Here is a 21,703-nt window from a genome sequence, read left to right as displayed (position 1 = left end):
GGAAGTCAGCTCCCAGACGAAACTATCTTTAGATCGGTCTGTTCTCAGACCAACTTTGCTTTACGGGAGCAAAAGTTGGGTGGACTCAGGATATCTTATTCATAAGTTAGAAGTAACAGACATGAAAGTAGTAAGAATGATTGCTGGTACAAACAGGTGGGAACAATGGCAGGAGGGTACTCAGAATTAGGAGATAAAGGCTAATTTAGGAATGAACTCTATGGATGAAGCTGTACACATAAACCGGCTTTGGTGGTGGGGTCATGTGAGGCGAATGGAGGAGGATAGGTTACCTAGGAGAATAATGGACTCTGTTATGGAGGGTAAGAGAAGTAGAGGTAGACCAAGACGACGATGGTTAGACTCAGTTTCCAACGATTTAAAGATAAGAGGTATAGAAGTAAATGAGGCCACAACACTAGTGGCAAATCAAGGATTGTGGCGACGTTTAGTAAATTCACAGAGGCTTGCAGACTGAACGCTGAAAGGCATAACAGTCTATAATGATAATGTATGTATGTATGTATGTTTAATATATCAACTTCAATACGGTTCCATTATGAGATTCATTACATGTAAACGGTGTGTTCCGAGCTGCCAGCAGACAGATGGTATAGATAACATTAGTAGACAAATGACCTTGAATGCAGTTTTTAAAAGTAGGAAAGATCATAATATGATTAAGTTGGGGATCAAGAGGAAAAATTGGGGCAAATATTAATTTATAGAAAGAGGAATTAGGGATTGGAATAATTTACCATGGGAGATGTTTGATAATTTTCCAACTTGTCTGAAAGCCTTTAAGAAAAGACCAGGTAAGTTCAATCTGACAGGGAATCTGACACCTGGGTGACAGCCCTATATGCAGATATATGGTGAATGACTGATTGAATTCAAAGGCTGGGCGGAGGCCTTGAGACGGCCGAGCGGGTGGGAGAATCACTTGATTGCCTGATGGTTGGCAGGATTGAGCTGGAAGTTTTTACAGAGCTTGGAAGAGGCAATACCATTTTCATGCCAAAAATAAACCTGATACCAACCAACTCAAACATAGTATTCTGTACGTCAAGGTTGAAGTTTCCGTTAAGACCAGCATTTGCTACAACTATAAATAAATCTATGATCAGACTTTTAGAAAATTGGGATCTACATGCCGAAGCCAGTTTTTACCCACTTCAGTCACGTGAAGGTTCCAGCAAATATACAGTCTTCAACAAAATGCGAGAACAAGGATAATATGGAATACCGTATACAAAGAACATGGTATACATAGAAATACTGTAATGTTACACGGTGACAAAGTCAACTAGGCTGCTTTGCAACTTTATGGAAGAACAAGCTTAATAAATTGGTTTTTCACAACACAGAAATACATTTAAACTTCCTCAGTAGATTGCGGCTATTGTTCCAGCACGCCACTACTGTAGGATAACAGGCCTGGCTACAGAGATACACATAACAAATCCAAAAACAATCAGGGAGTTACAAAAGCACAGGACTAGCGGCCAAAGGTGTACAAAGCCTCTAACATAAAAACGACCAACAAATAATTTCACTATCTGTTTTTCGAAATCCCATATCACACACACACTAATTTAACACAGATTGTGGGAGAATAATATTTAGTTTTACCAATAAATATGTTTAAGCTGAGATATGTTAGCCCTTAATTAGATTTAAGTTAGCTTGAATTAGTGTCTCTTCAGAGCAATTTGTTTTAAATATTAGAATAACGCAGTCAAATATCAAACTGAACCGCTATATCAGGCAAATATTATAAATGACAGCAAAAGATAAGGTAAAGTTACTCACATAACCTAATCTTGTTTCCTTTATTTTAGTCTTGATTAAATGTGTACAAACCGGACTTCGCCACATTTGAATACCTTCAAAATGATAAAAATTGTACAAATACGAATGTAAGATATAAGATAAACTTTCCTGTATACAAGTGCGGAAGAAAAGTCGCAAACCCTGATGTGGTTGGTTGGTTATAACCAAATACAGTTGTTATAACGTTGGTGACAAGGATCATATAAGAGAAAGGTTGGTGAACATGGAATAAAAGCACAGAACACCAAGGTTGGTATTGCTGCACAAAATTTACTCCTGGACAAAATTGCCTGACAAATGCCACAAATTAGCCGCATACTGTTAACTTCGAAGTCGAGAAAGTGGACGAAGAGGCATTTGTGGTTGTGTTGGAGGAAATCTTGTGCGTTTAAAAGTCAAATATGGGAGATGAAGGGCAGAGTCAACTCCAAAATCTTCTTCAGCAGGAAGTTGATAAATTTAAGGTTGTACAAAAGGGTAAGTGAAACATACATACCGGTAGCTGTTTTCTTCCTATTGTCGTAAGTGCATATTTACTGAACGTTGATTTCATATTTCTTCGTAGAATACCACAAAGCACTCCAGCAAAGACAGACACTCGATGGCCAGTTGAATGAAAATACTGCCGTGAAGCAGGTAATTATTATGATGCCGCTGCTTAAATAGTAGGCCTAATCATATTTTATCCTTTGGGTTATGGACGCACGCGGTTGTCATTTCGGGTATTATTATTATTGCCAGCCATTACTTCATAATCATTGTGCCAGTTATTGTTATCAATTTTGTTTTATTATTAACTTGTGATATATTTTCAGGAGCTCGATCTCATGAAAGGTGGAGCAGAAGTGTATAAACTAATAGGTCCTGTGCTGATTAAGCAAGATCTCGAAGAAGCGAAGCAGAACGTTGCGAAACGAATGGACTACATTCGGAACGAACTGTAAGTCACTAGCAGAAAGAAATTCTACATTTTTTATTAACCATAAGACTAAAGAGGATTTCTGTAGTTGAATTGTACTGGCAGTATCTTCATTCACCAGGTACCCCAATTCCTTATCTGTATCTGTCAGTTCAATAGGATGTACACAGACAGTAGGATGCTATCTATTTACGGATCAATTACAGTTGCTCATTCATTGTCACTATTGAAGTAGAAACAACTTTTGTTTTGAAGGATTGAAGCAGTACGTTCATGGGTGATAGAAGTAAGAGATTTATAACCATGCTAAATGATTGATTCATTCATTCATTGATTGATTGATTGATTGATTGATTGATTGATTGATTGATTGATCTCACAAGCCTCCAGTATCCTGTGATAAAATCTTTGGTGTAGACAGACTTAAGCGTATTGCTCACGGTAAAATGTTTCGTAAAATTTGTTGTACAATTAATTTTATAAAAATTTGGTGAAAAGTTGTGTTGCTCACGGTAAAATTATTTTATAAAATCCGTTTAAGCATCAGGATGGCTATCTATGAACTCACTCTTGAACTAGGATGTGCATGTGCTGCCATCTCTCAATAAACTTTTAAACCAAGAATCAGCTGTTCAACTTACAGTGTGTTTGAGAATATTGCTCCAACAAACAAAGCAAAACTTGCTGCTTTAGCTGCAATTATATGTTGTACAGTGGTAAAAAGGAAGAAAAGAAATGCCAGGAAATGCTGGACTTGGGTTGGATCAAAAGAAGAGAAAAAGGTAGAGGATTGCTGTCCTTGGTCGAAAATTAGTTGAGGTTAGAAGACCAGCATTCATATAAGAATTCGGCAATTGTGTTTTCTGCCCCTATTCTTGCATTTCTGTTGTGGTAAAGTGGCGTTTTAACTTCGTACAAATAAGGATATTTTTGGTATTCGTCCAGTAAAACACTAACAGCTTCTTTAGGTCACCCGGATCCTGCCATTTTAGAAAGAAGTGTTTGTTTACAATCAAGCTTCACAATCTTCTCACGACGTAGCGCCAATATCATCATGTCAGCTTAGCTGATTGGTTCGTTTCATAAAATTAATTTTACGGAATAGAACGTCCTATTTTACGAAAAGTTTTATAAAACTTGAATTTGACCGTGAGCAACAGAAATTTTATAAAATTAAATTATTGTACAATAAATTTGACAGAAAATTTTACCATGAGCAACAGGCTTTATTTTTACCCAGTGTGTTGGACCTGTGACCAGACACGATGAAAGGGTAAAGCTTTGTTTCCTATTCCACTAAATAACTTGTAGATTAGGTATCCAACATGGTGGCAGCTGTGATGCCCTCACAATGTGCTTAACAGGCTTGCTAATGCTGGCATTTTATCAACAGCTACTGAATAGCAAACACAAAAGATAGGTTTGAGCTACTGAATTACTCTTTTCTTGCCGTGCAGACAGTATATGCACTGCAGCCTTAGATGAAAGCCTCTCAAAGGGAGTGTGAACCCAAAGGAGCTACATACTGTTGTTTACATGACAGAGATTGCCCTGGACACTGGACGAAATATGATTTAATGATCAATGGCTTACCTTTATTGGCACGGGAGATGCAATGTGCTGGATCAGACTAGAAAGTGGTAGATACGTTCTTCCCAGGGCTGGCAGTATTTGAACAAATGTTCTACCAAGTAACCAATTAAATGGTCCTTCTTCTGCCCTGATGTAGGTTGAGATTCCCAAACGTTCCCCCATTGCCTTTCAGTTGTGTTCATGTTTACTGTGAAATCTCCTGCAAGATGTTCTTGGTTCACTTCAGTCAAACGATCATTATTGATCTGCATATAGAGCTGTCGCCTAGGTGGCAGATTCCCAATCAGTTAAATCGTGTCTGTATTTTCCGGGTTTTTAAGCTGTGATCCAGGAGCATATGATGACTGTCCTGAAGTTTCACCATAGACTGCATTTAGAGTTTCCAAGGATTCCAAATGACTTCGATGGCTGCAAATCTCACAGTGGAATGGAGTGGTGTTGCAATTTCACCTCTTTTTATAATGCAATACTTTTAATTCTTGGATTTCTCTGCTTCTGTTTATTTTGAGATTTTGAAGTGATTAATTGAGCCTGCAAGTTCAGGCATTTATTACTGCTAAAATAGGCAGGCAAATAAGCACTATCAATGCTTTACTTCTCGCAGCCCAGCACTCGCTACATTCAGTTGCGCGCGGAACGACTGTCATTTGTTTACACGCTCGCGGCCTTCTCGGGAAGGATGTTGTGAAGCTATGCTCAGAGCTGCCAACCTCTGTACGGAGGAACTAATGAGTGAGGTGCTTCGATAGCTGGTGGCAAGACGATTGGTCTGGACGGTTAGGATTCTTGCCGTGGACAAGACCATTGGTCTGGACAGTTAGAAGCCGCGAAGCGGCCTTGGGCCCCTAGTTTCATGTGAAAACACGATTGGTCTGGACGGTTAGGATTCTTGCCGTGGACAAAACGATTGGTCTGGACGGTTAGGATTCTTGCCGTGGACAAGACGATTGGTCTGGACGGTTAGGATTCTTGCCGTGGACAAGGCCATTGGTCTGGACGGTTAGAAGCAGCGAAGCGGCCCTACGCCTCTAGTTTCATGTGGAAACACGATTGGTCTGGACTGGTTCTTGCCGTGCGGACGATTAGGATAAGACCTGGACAAGACCGTTGGTCCGGACGGTTAAAGCCGCATTGTAATTTTACATGGTGTTTTTTTGTTTGTGCTTTTATTCAGCCGGGATTGGTAACACAATGTATTTATCAGCATTGATGGCAATGACGTCTCATTCCGTTCACCATGACCAATGAGAATGCAAGAAACTACTTGAGGCATGGACGATGGCGGCTACTGCTCTTTATTAGGTTATAAAAGTAAATATATTTCTCGGGGCGGGCTGGTGGGTTCCTAGACATGGCAATGAACACATCTCTCCTCTAAAAGGAATTCCAAGTAAGATTTACATTATTTTCACTTCCCTATAATGTTATAAACGTTGGGCTGCGGGAAGTAAAGTTTTACCTAAGCACTTAACATTTAGGAAACAGGCAGTAAAATAATTAAAATAGGCATTTATAATGACGAAAATGGGCACTAAAATAATAAAGATGCTTTAACGTAATCTACGTAACACACATCTGCATCACATTTTAGTACATAATCTTACATCCCCCTGTGGGTGGGGATGATAGATAACGTCAATGGTATCCCCTGTCTGTCTAAGAGGAGGCGACTAAAAGAGGGACCAAGGCCTCTCAACTTGGGAGTGTGGGTTGGCGACCACAGTTCCCCAAGCTGAGTGTGGCAGTGCTTCCACTTACTTGTCAGATTTGCGAGTCCTAGGGAGTCTTTCATTCTCGCGTTCTTCATGGTCCCTTCCTTTCTTTTGCCAATACTTTCATTTTTCAAAGTATCGGACCTCTTCCATTTTCCTTCTGATTAGTGTTAGTAGAGGAAGGTCACCAAATTGTTCTTCTTCTTAAAACAATAATCTCCACAGCACATAATTTTACGTAGCAAGGACGGGACCTGGCAACCCTCTCAGCCATTTGGCTTGTGGAGTTTTCGGTAGAGCTTTGTGTAATATGAAAATATTGTTTATGTAATTGTTATTTTTTATGTATTAAATTAAAATTAAATTTTTCCTTATTAATACAGTTCATTGGATTTGTATTTTTTTTCTTCCCATTGATACATAAATAACAGCAGTAAATATCCGCAACAACTTAAAAGAGGCAAACCGTGCGGTTAGAGGCGCGCGGCTGTGAGCTTGCATCAAGGAGGTAATGGATTCGAATCCCATTGTCGGCAGCCCTGAAGATGGTTTTCCGTGGTTTCCCATTTTCACACCAGGTAAATACTGGGGCTTTACCTTAAGGCCACGGCCGTTTCCTTCCAACTCCTCGGCCTTTGCTGTCCCATCGTCGCCATAAGACGTATATGTGTTGGTGCGACGTATAATGTCCAATAACGGATCATTTATATTGGTATTAAAGCCAGTAGCAATAATAAAACAGGCAAAAAAAATACATTAAACTATCAGATAGGCTCCAGAAGCTAAAAGAGGCAAAATAATAACTGGACCTACCATTCCCAAACATACGGAAACATGTTTGTCTCTCTGTGACACTTCGGTATATTCACTGAGATAAAAAGGGCATTTTGCCTAACTTCCGGCTGTAGTGATTAGCCTTTAAATTTGTAATATCTGAAGCCATCTGTTTTTCAGTTTTGACTCAGTCAATTTATAACTATTAGGTTCTTCAGTCTGCCAAAACTTATTTTGAATAAATAAATAAATAAACATATGGTAACAGAATTATACCTGAAAAAGAAACAGCATAATTAAAATACAATGACATGTTTCGCTCTTGAAGAAACATCATCAGATTCTGTCAAATCACACTCAAAATATTTCTGTTTATATCCTTAAAAACTTGAAATTTGGAACTTACGCTAATGAAGTCCTCACTGCTCTCCACTCTGGCATAGAATGTGAGTAGTTCCAAAACCATTGTTCTAACGTTGGTATGAGTCCAGCTGGCTAGTCAGTCCGTTGACCTTGTGCCATGCCGTGCTCCCCGCCCTGGCTCTGTCAATGACGCGTTGTATTTTTTACTTTATTCTCGTTTTTTACATTCAATTTTTATTTAAGTATGTGGTGGAAACCCAGTAGACTAAAAATTAAGTTTTGGCTCACAGAGCAAAATTTCATCATTTTTCTTTGGCGCTCAATTTAAGTCACTTATTCAACATTGAGCCAGTGAACACCCATGTAAAATAAATGTTATCATACTGGAATATGTCATTTTGAAGCCTGGTGCGTAAGTCATAACCAAAGGGGAGCTGCCAGATATTCGGTATTGTCAGTGTAACCTCCATCTCTCCCATGACCTAGTGGGAAATCCAAAAGTAGTTTTCGGTGCCCACTGTGGCACTCGCGATATTAATGCCCAACACCCTCCAGAGGAGATTGATCTACCACGCAGAACCTGGGCTGCCCTGAACAGAGTCCGAACCAATCTTGGATAGTGTTATTCTTCACTTCATAAAAGGGGCATCCAGTCTTCCCCGTAATTATAGTGATGCAAAACAGACAATCCGAAGAAGGCATTTTCTGGATCTACAAAGGACTTGGTAGAACTTGAACACTCTTATAAAGAGAGATGGGAACTATAGGTACGAATAAGTGAGAATGCAAACATATTTAACCAAGGCGCAAGTGTCTTCTACCCGCATGATGGTTCTGCGATCTGAACTCTCAGAACCCCTAAAATTTACACAAGTCACCGGCATAAGTGTACAGTGGCTAGATTACACTTGCACCTTATTCAAATACGTTTCCATTCTAACCTATTCATTAGGGGCTGATGACAATCAATCAATCAATCAATACTGATCTGCATTTAGGGCAGTCGCCCAGGTGGCAGATTCCCTATCTGTTGCTTTCCTAGCCTTTTCCTAAATGATTTCAAAGAAATTGGAAATTTATTGAACATCTCCCTTGGTAAGTTATTCCAATCCCTAACTCCCCTTCCTATAAATGAATATTTGCCCCAGTTTGTCCTCTTGAATTCCAACTTTATCTTCATATTGTGATCTTTCCTACTTTTATAAACGCCACTCAAACTTATTCGTCTACTAATGTCATTCCACGCCATCTCTCCGCTGACAGCTCGGAACATACCACTTAGTCGAGCAGCTCTTCTTTTTTCTCTCAATTCTTCCCAACCCAAACTTAGCAACATTTTTGTAACGCTACTCTTTTGTCGGAAATCACCCAGAACAAATCTAGCTGCTTTTCTTTGGATTTTTTCCAGTTCTTGAATCAGGTAATCCTGGTGAGGGTGCCATACACTGGAACCATACTCTAGTTGGGGTCTTACCAGATACTTATATGCACTCTCCTTTACATCCTTACTACAACCCCTAAACACCCTCATAACCATGTGCAGAGATCTGTACCCTTTATTTACAATCCCATTTATGTGATTTATGTGATTACCCCAATGAAGATCTTTCCTTACATTAACACCTAGATACTTACAATGATCCCCAAAAGGAACTTTCACCCCATCAATGCAGTAATTAAAACTGAGAGGACTTTTCCTATTTGTGAAACTCACAACCTGACTTTTAACCCCGTTTATCAACATACCATTGCCTGCTGTCCACCTCACAACATTTTCGAGGTCACGCTGCAGTTGCTCACAATCTTGTAACTTATTTATCACTCTATAGAGAATAACATCATCCGCAAAAAGCCTTACCTCCGATTCCACTCCTTTACTCATATCGTTTATATATATAAGAAAACATAATGGTCCGATAATACTGCCTTGAGGAATTCCCCTCTTAATTATTACAGGGTCAGATAAAGCTTCACCTACTCTAATTCTCTGAGATCTATTTTCTAGAAATATAGCAACCCATTTAATCACTCTTTTGTCTAGTCCAGTTGCACTCATTTTTGCCAGTAGTCTCCCATGATCCACCCTATCAAATGCTTTAGACAGGTCAATTGCGATACAGTCCATTTGACCTCCAGAATCCAAGATATCTACTATATCTTGCTGGAATCCTACAAGTTGAGCTTCAGTGGAATAACCTTTCCTAAAACCGAATTGCCTTCTATCGAACCAGTTATTAATTTCACAAACATGTCATAATCAGAAAGAATGCCTTCCCAAAGCTTACATACAATGCATGTCAAACTTACTGGCCTGTAATTTTCAGCTTTATGTCTATCACCCTTTCCTTTATACACAGGGGCTACTATAGCAACTCTCCATTCATCTGGTATAGCTCCTCCGACCAAACAATAATCAAATAAGTACTTCAGATATGGTACTGTATCCCAACCCATTGTCTTTAGTATATCCCCAGAAATCTGATCAATTCCAGCCGCTTTTCTAGTTTTCAACTTTTGTATCTTATTGTAAATGTCATTGTTATCATATGTAAATTTTATTACTTCTTTGGCCTTAGTCTCTTCCTCTATCTCAACATTATCCTTGTAACCAACAATCTTTACATACTGCTGACTGAATACTTCTGCCTTTTGAAGATCCTCACATACACACTCCCCTTGTTCATTAATTATTCCTGGAATGTCCTCCTTGGAACCTGTTTCTGCCTTAAAGTACCTATACATACCCTTCCATTTTTCACTAAAATTCGTATGACTGCCAATTATGCTTGCCATCATGTTATCCTTAGCTGCCTTCTTTGCTAGATTCAATTTTCTAGTAAGTTCCTTCAATTTCTCCTTACTTCCACAGCCATTTCTAACTCTATTTCTTTCCAGTCTGCACCTCCTTCTTAGTCTCTTTATTTCTCTATTATAATAAGGTGGGTCTTTACCATTCCTTACCACCCTTAATGGTACAAACCTGTTTTCGCATTCCTCAACAATTTCTTTAAACCCATCCCAGAGTTTGTTTACATTTTTATTTACCATTTTCCACCGATCATAGTTACTTTTTAGAAACTGCCTCATGCCTGCTTTATCAGCCATATGGTACTGCCGAACAGTCCTACTTTTAAGACCTTCCTTTCTATCACATTTATTTTTAACTACCACAAAAACAACTTCATGATCACTAATGCCATCTATTACTTCAGTTTCCCTATAGAGCTCATCTGGTTTTATCAGCACCACATCCAGGATATTTTTCCCTCTGGTTGGTTCCATCACTTTCTGAATCAGCTGTCCTTCCCATATTAACTTATTTGCCATTTGTTGGTCATGCTTCCTGTCGTTCGCATTTCCTTCCCAATTGACATCTGGCAAATTCAGATCTCCCGCTACAATCACATTTCTTTCCATGTCGTTTCCCACATAGCTGACTATCCTATCAAATAATTCCGAATCCGCATCAGTGCTACCCTTTCCCGATCTGTACACTCCAAATATATCAAGTTGCCTATTATCTTTAGAAATGAGCCTTACACCTAGAATTTCATGTGTCTCATCTTTAACTTTTTCGTAGCTTACAAATTCTTCTTTCACCAGAATGAAAACTCCCCCTCCCACCTTTCCTATCCTATCTCTACGATACACACTCCAGTGCCGTGAGAAAATTTCTGCATCCATTATATCATTTCTCAGCCATGATTCAACTCCTATTACAATATCTGGTAAATATATATCTATTAAATTACTTAATTCTATTCCTTTCCTTACAATACTTCTACAGTTCAACAGTAACAATTTTATGTCATCCCTACTTGATTTCCAGTTCCCTGTTCCCTTATCACCGCTCCCTAGGCCATCCCGTTTCCCTGAATGTACCTCCCTATTACCCTTCCAAACAAATTTCCTAACTTATACGTACCACTGCGGTTTAAATGAAGGCCATCTGAGCGCAGGTCCCTATCTCCTACCTACGATGTTAGGCCCCGTTAAACAACAAGCATCATCATCATAGCATAACCTATTCATGCCTATAATTCCCATCACTACTGTACTTTATGAGCTGGGAATTTTAGTTGCTGCACCTTAATTTTTTGCTGTTGAAATATTCAAAATATTTGATTGTACCTTTTCTCAACGTCAGTGCCACCTTGAACCTTAATTCAATGTCAGCACCCTTTTGCACTTCCCCACCTGATACTAATCCTCCTTTGCCACGTTTTATTCCCATAAAAATTAAACAAAGGAAATCAAACGTTTGCAGCTTAATTTACTTTTCTCATTATTTATTTATTTATTTATTTATTTATTTATCATAGCATATGGCTAGAGATAACATTGTCTGTCTTAGGTTGGATCTACACTTTCATATACGGTGTGTATATCTAAATTTTGGATGTAGTCTATAATTTCTGGGGTTGTGAGAGCGAAGTCACTAGCATGCCATTATACTTTCGTCACGTCCAAGAACACACTCAAGCCACAGCTTTCTACAAGCGGAAGTGAGAGTCCTCTTGGTGGCTCCATCTCCCAGGCTTTATTGATGATCTTCAGGCAGTTCACGATGAGGAAATTCTCGGCGGCCAAGGTTTGTTCCTTCAGTCACTTCGAAGCATCGCTGAAATAGTGCTTTGGTGTAGGCCTATAGCTTCTTGAATTTCAAAATGACTTGCTGATCCATAGGCTGGAGTAGTGTTGGGAAAGGAACTTAATCTTTATGAACTTGAATTCCTCCAGTAAGTCGTCCTCAAGGCCTCAATGCCTGGAAGATGAGCAGGGGCATTGTCCATAACCACCATGACTTTGAGCGGCAGATTATGTTCTGAAACGTATTTCTTCACTACAGAACCAAAGATCTTGTTCATCCATTCAACAAATGAACAGGGGAGGGGAAAACGTAGGCACTCGTGACGCTCGTATTGCGGAACCTCACTCACTTATCAAGTTACAATTTATTTAAAAGGTTTGCTCGCCATCAAAGCACTCGTAGACCAAGTTACTCGCATTCCAAGGTTTCACTGTATATAGGCTATAAGGATAAATAGTACATTACCCTTGAGACAGATGGCATTGCAACGTAATTCGCATTTACTGCGAAAGATGTCACTGTAGTATGTGTCTGAATTGCTATCGACATAACTTTGAGAAACGATAATATGTACATGAAACTCAAATCATGAGTTTCATTACCATGACACATTCCTCATATAAATAGGAGATCTTGTAGCTTATCCACTTTCATTTCAGCCATATTTTCAACAAAATTTGCATAATCAGAATAGGGGACTTCTTTTTTATTTTCATTTTATGGAAATAGTTCAAAACATCATCTTTCATGAGGTGATGAGTTGCTGTTTAACATTCTGGCAGCTTACTACGCTAGTCAAAAACAATGCTTGAATAGTAAAACACCCAAGTTCACTGCAACTGTAGTTGACTGAATATTTCTTTTCTTCAAAGAACTGTGAATACCATAAATGAATATCCTATTTTTCTGATTTCTGTAAACTATGTATGTATGGTTCACCAGTGCCTGGCGTATTTACTGGATGAAACTTGATGCCCAATAATTGATTCCGCTTTTACGTTTATTGTATTCAGTCATTGTCACCAACAGTAGTTTCAATGACAGCAGTCGATCAGTTAGAAATTCTGTCGCACCGAACCTAATGTACCTTAACCCTGTGACTATCGGTGCTTTTTTGGTGGATTACAATGATGTCACTAGCAAATAGGCTACTGTCGAGGGAATTCTAGAGGCCTACGCCACCAGACCCCCTTTGCTTGCGCCCCAGCCCAATGATCTTGTCACTAACAAGACCTAACCAATGATTTGGTCACTATTTTTATAGCCAGACGTATCTTATATTCTATCATGTTCTTGTTACATCATGTTAACTGCGATATAAACATCTATTTTACAAACCAGTTATTAACCAATCTAGTGGTCCCTTGATTTGCTACGCTTGACCTATATTATGTGTGTACATTGTGTCAAACACCCAAAAGATTCCAGGTCGTCAATCTCCTCTCAAAATATCCTCCATTGCTGCTTAATACCATTACAAAATTGGATTATCAGTGTCCTCAGAAATATGCTGTTTTTATAGATGGGAAAGAAGCACTGGAGGGGAAAAGCAGAAGGTGGAACAGAGGTTAACTATTATCCTTATTGTAGAGGGTTTTGCAACAAACAAGGATCTACATCAGCAACTGCAAACAAAAATATGCACCACTTATGACTGCTGACCTGCAACGTTCTTTTGTGACATAGAAGTACCTACTTAGTGAGCAGAGATGCAGCTTCACTGATGAAAAGAATACAGTATATACAAGTTCCTGGGCAAGTGACTTTAACATTGTGTTTTGGGACTGTCTTTAGGCAGACTTTTTAGTAAATGTGTGAATTTGTCATAATATGTAATGTTATTGGATTTTGGTTCAGTTAGTAATTTTAAATTTGCATCTTGTATTGCACATTTTAGAACTAAATTATTACGCTTTCTGACCCTAATTGTGGACCTAAAATTTGTAGGTCTGCTTGTAAATCTCACCCTGTATACAGCATCTAGGAGAGATAGAAGTGTTCACCACCTGGCCTTAAATAGTTACATTAATTTATAGTAAAACATAATAAAACTATGACAGTTGGAAAGTAAGTGTACAGACAAAAGCTGCTGTTCTCTGAATCATTCAGTATGGTGTCTTTCCCCCTAATTTGGTACGGATTCTTACGGAGATGAATCTCATTGCCAACCACCATAGTAAAAACTCCTAAACGGATGGTGCTCCTTGGGGATACTAGAGGCCTGTACGCCACTTCGCAGCCTAACCTCGGGACTTACATCCCCAGAGCCCTTTGCTTGTCGTGGTCTGTCTAGACCAGGGGTTTCCACATGGCAGCTTGCAAAGCCATATTTTGTGATATTCAAGAGTGTTTTTTTTTTTAATTACGAAATGTGAAGAAAATTTACAAAAAATTATTTCATAGCTCGTTCAAAAATGTATTAATTTTTACCACTCTTTATAGACCCAAGTCAGAACTACTTCATTCTTGAATATTATGTTCTGTTTTTAGGTATTCACTTGGTCTGATTAATTATTTTTGATTTTTAAAAATATAAATCCAAACTTTGGCAGAAAATGAGCCCTCACAAATGCCAGTACTAGGTCTTAATCATTTTATAAATGTCCATGGGATCTGTACCAACCTCACTGTGGACATTTTATTCAACTTGCCATGCAATGAATACCAAGAAATACTTTAATTGCCATTGTCATAAGAAGCGGCTTCAATTCATTCTTCTCTCATTGGTAGTACCGGCTGGTACACGGTGCTGCACACACTGACATTTTCAGGGAAATGCTCCTGGAAGTACATTGCTGAGATTTTAGGCTCCTACAATGGTATATATTTTTTTCCCTTCACACTACTTCCACTAAATTGTCCTTTTTTTGTCATTTGTCAAATATTAATTCAAATGAACCAACATTGTTGGGTCCTCTTTCAAATTCAATTATCCTAGATAAAATAGTGTTTTATGTTTTATTGAATCATCTTTAGTTGGGAAAAATAACCTGTTGATGATAAATAATTCTATTCTGTTGAATGAATGAACCTTCATTTCAATTGAACTATGCACATTATTTCATACTGGTACTTCTATTTGCAGAATTTTACAAAAATTGGCCTATTATTAAAGTGCGGCTCACGATCATGACCAAGGGTTCCAATGTGGCCCTCGAGCCCTTACTAATTGGAAACCCCTGGAAACCAGTGGTCTAGTCACTTGCCGGAAGTTAATGCACTGATGAGCTCCACCAAGTTAGATTTGTAACCCGTGTGTCCGTATGCAGGATTCAAGTGAACAGGTGGTGGCATTGTCCGAGCAAGTGATGTAGCCGCTTAGAACAAAAGAGCTTTATTATTCGTGCCTAGTAGAGCACAGCCTGAAATATTTGTTCCAAATGAGTAAATTTATTATACGAATATAGTTGGTCTGTTATTGGATATCAAATTTTCCAGCTAACTCATTCCTGGTTGCCAGCGTTTCGCCCCAGTGTGCTAAGTTGGGCTCATCAGTTGGAAAATAGCACACCTACCAAAACACATGGCTAGTGCTTAATGTCCAATAATGGACCAACTATATTGATATTACTAGTTGGGCTGGTATTCCAGTTCTGCCGAGAACTTGTACGAGTGCTTCTGAACAGACTGTACATTGGCTGGACAATTTAGATGTATAATGACTCCTTTTGCTGATTGTCAGCTTGACATAGCTGTATGTGTGTTGCCACAAGCTAAATAAAATAATCACCTCTTTGGAAAGTTGAAGGAAAGAAGTGTGAAAATGACTCCCCCATGGTGGTTGCTACAAAATGGCTCTTTGTGAGGTGTCAAGGGGCAGTTTAGGGGGATGGAGAGTGTGTAGGGAATGTACCTACAGAATATAAAATAATGTGTAAAATTGGCTTTGTAAAAGAAAAAAGAAAAGTGCATTAGACCTTCGTACTTTAACCGTTGCTGTTAATTTTGTGTATTGCTGCTACTAACCTTGTTCTTCCTACGTTTCAGGAAAAGGATGGACGAGATGATCGTCCAGCTGGACAAGAAACAAGAAACTCACCGAGAGACGTTAAACAAACTCCAACAGCAGTTCCAACAGATGCAGGTGAAAGTTTGAAGACTGGACTGATGCTCTATTTCGTTCTTTATTTCTGTTTACTGCTGGCTTACTTCTGTAAATAATCCCTTAATGATATCTGCTGCAAACTGTTGAAATTTAGTTTTATGCGAGTGAATTAAAAAGAACAAGTACATTTAAGAAACACGGAATGAGATTTTATTGATGCTCTTGAAGAATCTTCACTTTGTTAAGTATTTCACTTCTTTATTAATATTTATTCTTAATGATGTGATCACAGAGAGACAAATGGGGAAGTACTTAGTATGATTTTTTACTCAGAATAGCCATGTAGCATTGATTAGAAGCTCAACTATGAATGCATTCACAACATAACCATAACAATACAGACCTCTCCACCAATGATAAAACAAACTCACCAACTAACATGATAATGGTGCTCTCCTTGTTATACAAGCATTAACAATCTTCTTTACTTGGTTCTTTTTGTGATCATGTTCATGCTGAAATTTATTTCCTGCCTATTTATTGTTAGTGACAGCTTTGTAATAAACTGACTTTTGTATTTTGTTTGTTCTTTTTTTACCTTGCTCCTGAATTCCCTTTGCTCTTAGTATCCCAAGCTAATTTACAGGGCATTTATTGTAAATCTGAAGACACTATGTTACAGGCACCGATGATCAAGTAGTTCGCATGGCAGTTGACCGTATCCAAGATCGAAAGTTTGATCCTAGCCTTGCATGACATTTCATTTAAGTTGCCACACAAAAGAACTCTGACAATGACAAACTCTTCTTCATCTGTTTCCAGTCTTCTGGGTTGTGTTGTGAATCAAGGACCTGCACAGTTTTCTACCTCTCCACCACTTGCTTCCTTTCTCCAATATTTCTTCTACTTTTACTTCTCCGTTCTCTATACTCTCCTTCACCGTATCTACCCACCTCTTTCTGTGCCTTCCCCATTGCCTTCCTCCTATTATTTTCTCTGTAAATACTCCCTTTGGAACTCTATCCTCTTCCATTCTCATCATGGGTCCATACCACTTCAGCTTACTGGTCTGTATCTTGTCTTGCAGTTTAGGGAATCTAATTCTCTCTCTGATATCTATGTTTCTGATTTTATTCCTCTAAAGAATTTTGTCTCTACTGTTTTGGATTCTGCTTTCATCAATGTTTTGTTATTCTTGTGCCCGCTGTGTATCTCAAAATTTTTGGCGATTCCACATTGTACGAGGATGGTTTGAAAAGTTCTCGGAATCACCGCTAGATGTCAGTGCTAGAGCAACAAGGTTCCCGTGCAATAATCACACGTCCTTTGTGAGTGAACACGTGGCGCGTCAGTGCTCTAGCTGCAGGAGTGTGGTAGTGACTACTCTTTGTTGTTCCCGCGTAGTGATTTGTGACAATGGAGAAAACTGAAATTCGAGCAGTGATTAAATACTTTGTAAAGAAAGGTATGAAAGCAAAGGAAATTCATGCCGACTTTCAGAACACACTGGGGGATTCTGCTCCTTCATTTTCAACTGTTGCCAAGTGGACCAGCAAGTTTAAATTTGGTCGGGAGAGCTTGGATGATGATCCGCGTAGTGGACGGCCAAAAAGTGTTACGACCCCAGAATTTATCGCAAAAGTGCATAAAATGGTCATGGAGGATCATCAACTGAAAGTGCAGGAGATTGCTGAAGCTGCAGGGATGTCTTCTGAACGGGTATATAATATTTTAACCAAAGAATTGGGTATGAAAAAATTATCCGCAAGATGGGTGCCGCCTCTCGACATTGGACAATAAACGCACCAGATTGGAAATGTCCGAACAAAGTCTGGCCCGTTTTCAGTGCAACCACCAAGATTTTTTTACGCCGGTTTGTGACTACAGATGAAACTTGGGTCCACTACTATACCCCAGAGACAAAACAGCAGTCAAAGCAGTGGAAACATGCTGATTCACCACCACCAAAGAAAGCAAAGACAGTGCGTTCGGCCGGAAAGGTCATGGCCTCAGTTTTCTGGGATGCAAAAGGCATTCTGCTGATAGATTATCTTCCTACTGTCCAAACAATTACGGGGCAATACTATGCAAACCCCCTAGACCAACTACAGGAAAAGATACGCGGAACAAGGCCTGGTTTGGCAAGGAAAAAAGTCATCTTTCATCAGGACAACGCTCCGCCGCACACAAGTGTTATTGCCATGGCAAAACTTCATGAACTGGGGTACGAATTGTTGCCACATCCACCTTATTCACCTGATTTCCCCAAGCTGAAAATTTTCCTCGGTGGACGGAGATTTTCTACAAGGGAAGAACTGACAGCCGAATTGGAGAGGTATTTTGCAGGCCTGGAGGAATCTCATTTTCGAGATGGGATCAAGGCATTGGAACATCGCTGGACCAAATGCATTAGTCTACAGGGGGACTATGTTGAAAAATAAAAGCAGTTCCTCCGAGGTAAGATACTTAATTCTAGTACATTCCGAGAACTTTTCAAACCACCTACGTACCTCTCACACGTTTTCTAACGGTCTTCTATTTACTTCAATATTTTCTCTTACTGTTCTCCACACTTATTTTCATTCCATATTCCCCTATCTCCTTATTCCATACAGTACCTTGTACTTCAACTTCTCCCCGTATTACTATGTCATCAGCCTTTTGTCTCTTTGCTTCCCATTTTTTTGTTATACACTCTTGCGGATTTCATCCATGAATGTAATGAAGAGTACACTTCAATGTCAAAGTCCTATTTCTCACTAGAACCTTTCTAATGGGCGGACCGCCCGACTAACATAACCTAGAGATGTACTAGTTACATAAATATTAATATACATTTGAGTCGTCGGGTGTTCTAAATTTAAATACTGTAAAACTGTTTTATTTAAATTACAAATCTTCATTATTGTCAGAATAACTGCATCAATTACATTCAAGTTTAAAAGTTTTGCTCACCTACCACATAGTGTCGTGTGCAAGCGGTGCCTGGATTAGCGGAGAATCGCATGCGATTCCGCACGACGTCATAAACCCATACGGCAACGAAATGGTAGCCCACGTGTTACATGATTATGAAGGAACAGTAGAACACTAGAAGTTCAAAATACTCTGTTATGTCTTGTTTGTGATAACAGTAAAATAGTTCAGTTCTGTCCGATATTATTAATGCTCTGAGGGGAATAAACTGAAATTTTATCCTATCCATTTTTTAAGCCCAATTTCCCGCCCAGCTACTCATTCCCGACACCTGGCTGGGAGAACCGTCATTGAACCAGTTTGTTTGTCCTGTTCTTAGTCTTCACCATTTGTACTTCTTCTCTGCCTACCTTCTTTTCTATAAATGCATCTCAAACCAATTGCCATGGTACGCTGCCATATGCCTTCTCAGTATCTATAAATTTTATCACTAAATTCTTCTTGAACTCAGTTTCTCCATCACTTTCCTTAATACAGAAACTAGATCAAAAGTTGATCTGCCAGATTGAGTGGCCCCACTGTCGGCAGCCCTGAAGATGGTTTCCCATTTTCACACCAGGCAAAATTCACACCTGAATTAAGGCCATGACCGCTTCCTTTTCAATCCTAGTCCGTTCGCATCCTTACATCGCTGAAAACTTTAAATATATTAGTGCAGCATTAAACCACTAGCAGAAGCATATATATATAGTGGCACATTTAGTCGCTGCGTCCACTATGCCAATGTACAACCGTGAGAAGCAGCGCAAGCTAGTCAGCTCCAACCACACGCTCATCACCAAGGAAGGCCCACCCTGTCCCAACTCCCGTCACCAGGCGGAGGATAGCCGCTTGCGGCCCTGCTGCTGCTATCTGGTTCGTCCTGTTCACTTATTAGAGGCCTCCGGCATTATGGAAGAATCTGGATGGCGCGCAGAGAGTATTTGCCTTTGGCAAGACTCTGGAGGAGTGTCCCTTCTAAAAGCATCCAGATGGCGTGGGCCCAGGTATTTAAGTCAGGCACAGCCTACGGAGTTGAGTTAGTTGCTGTAGTTCAGCTGGTGCGAGTTAGCTAAGAATGTAGTCAGTGACAGCCTGCGCTGAGGTGTCAGTCTGTTGTAGCCGAGAACTCTTTTCTGTGTGCATGTGAGTGTCTTGGACCAGCTGCTGGAAGAGGATGCAGTCTGGACAACAACACTGGGGGCTGTGAGTGGAGTTTGTCGGATTGAGTGAACGGCAGATGCTATCCCGAGCTACGAGACTGCGGACCATGATAGCACTAACGAGTGTGACCGAGCGGCTGAATAAGTGTAGTATAAGTGATTGAAGACTGTGTGTGTGTGTCATTGTAGATGAAACTAAGAGAGTACGAACTGTGTAAGTGTGTATCCTGTGTACTTGTGTAAGTTGTAGGCTCAGCATTCGTGTGTGTGTAAATGTGTAGTTTTAGTGCTTAGTTAATAAATTTTGAGAAATAGGATGCTACCAGGCTTATTTATTTACCCCACCAACATGTAACAATATATATATCACAGGAGGTAAGCAGTGAACAGAATAGAGCTCAAATTATCAAGGAAGTGAAGCAGTCAAAATGACCGCCTATGACCTTCCTAGTATAATGGATGATATCGGTGTAAGAAGTTATGATATTAATACAGTTGTATAATGAGATTCATAACTTGCAATGATATCGGTGTTCCTTTATCATTCACTGGTGTAATTTTTGGTGTGAATGTGCAAAATCCTAAATGAATAAAAGTACCCCTGTGCGTGGGGGGGGCGCAGACAAAGAATACACCCACGGTATCTCCTGCCTGTCTTAAGAGGCAACTAAATGGGGTGACCAAGGGATGGTTGAATTAGAACCACGAAACTGCTTGCAATAAGAACAGTCACGCGAGGAGCACCATGGGCGTGCGTTGCCCGTGATTAGTACCATTGTGAGCAACACCACAGGTCTGGGCGTTGCCTATGATTAGTACCCACTATGTGAGGAACACCACGGGATAGTACAAGTCCCTGTGATTAGTACACCTAGGCTTATGCGTGGCGCCATTATGTGAGAAAACCATAGGTCTGAGTTACCTGTGTGACGTACAATACTTGTGAGTAGTACCAACTTGTGTGGAACACCGGGAGTCTATGCTACTTTTTATTAGTACTGCAACATGAAAAATACCATGGTTCTACTTTACTAGTGTATGAGGGGCCGTTGACCTGGATTTTGGAACCCTTTAGACAACAGGCATAATTTATATTGTATCAGAAGCATACACAAGTTTTAAATTAAATATGAGGAAAGAACATAAAACATAATATAAATTCTTCAGTGACAAAAAGCCACATTAAACTATGTGAACCCAAAACCTTGCAACATCAAGTGCATTTGGCTTTGCTTTAACCAGATCTTCCGTTGTGCAACTGAATGGGCATGAACTACATTGCAGCAAATGTGCTGTGGTCTGCTCTTCTCCACATACACACAATTTACTATCCACTTCGAAACCCCATTTCTTCTGGTTGACCCTGCACCGCGTAACATCAGAGTGCAGTCTATTCAGTGCTCTCCAGTTCACCCAATCTGTAACATGGCCAGGAGGGAGTTCCTCTTTCGGAGTTGTGCATTGACTGATACTCATGTTGACTCCTGGTGTGCTTGCTGCGCTGTTCCTGCAAGTGTTTTGGTTACTCGCAAGAAGATTTTTCTAGACTTAAGGTGCTGGCTCATATCCAAACAAATGGTGGGCTTCAGATGACAACGTCTCTTTTCTTTCTTGGCTGTCACTTCACGACGGATATCGGGAGGTGCTATCCGTGCAAGGTAATGCACTTTTTCCCAAGATGTAGGTCTCAAACATCCAGCAATAATGCGGTAGGTCCCGTTGAGTGCTACATCAATTGCTTTGGCATGGCAAGAT

At 39.7% G+C, this 21,703-nt stretch overlaps 2 protein-coding genes across 2 annotated transcripts in view; one reads left to right on the top strand and one right to left on the bottom strand.

Moving 5' to 3' along the window:
• Nucleotides 1–1,983, bottom strand: part of Surf1 (surfeit locus protein 1) — an 80,513-nt gene extending 78,530 nt beyond the window's left edge. The window contains exon 1 of the mRNA XM_067156388.2: nucleotides 1,813–1,983. Coding sequence (XP_067012489.2) covers nucleotides 1,813–1,878 — 66 coding nt within the window. The 5' untranslated portion in view covers nucleotides 1,879–1,983. The remainder of the gene's footprint in view (nucleotides 1–1,812) is intronic.
• A 149-nt stretch (nucleotides 1,984–2,132) lies between these two features.
• Pfdn6 (prefoldin 6) lies at nucleotides 2,133–16,410 on the top strand. The gene is made up of 4 exons (XM_067156389.2): nucleotides 2,133–2,310; nucleotides 2,399–2,469; nucleotides 2,649–2,773; nucleotides 15,773–16,410. The coding sequence occupies exons 1-4, from the start codon at nucleotides 2,235–2,237 to the stop codon at nucleotides 15,879–15,881; spliced, it is 381 nt and encodes a 126-aa protein (XP_067012490.1). The 5' UTR covers nucleotides 2,133–2,234; the 3' UTR covers nucleotides 15,882–16,410.
• Nucleotides 16,411–21,703: the final 5,293 nt, after the last annotated feature.

The sequence above is a fragment of the Anabrus simplex genome, chromosome 12 (genome assembly GCF_040414725.1).
Source record: "Anabrus simplex isolate iqAnaSimp1 chromosome 12, ASM4041472v1, whole genome shotgun sequence".
Taxonomy (NCBI): Eukaryota; Metazoa; Arthropoda; class Insecta; order Orthoptera; family Tettigoniidae; genus Anabrus; species Anabrus simplex.
The sequence above is the reverse complement of the archived record's forward strand: the minus strand, read 5'-3'. Positions and strand labels throughout refer to the sequence as shown.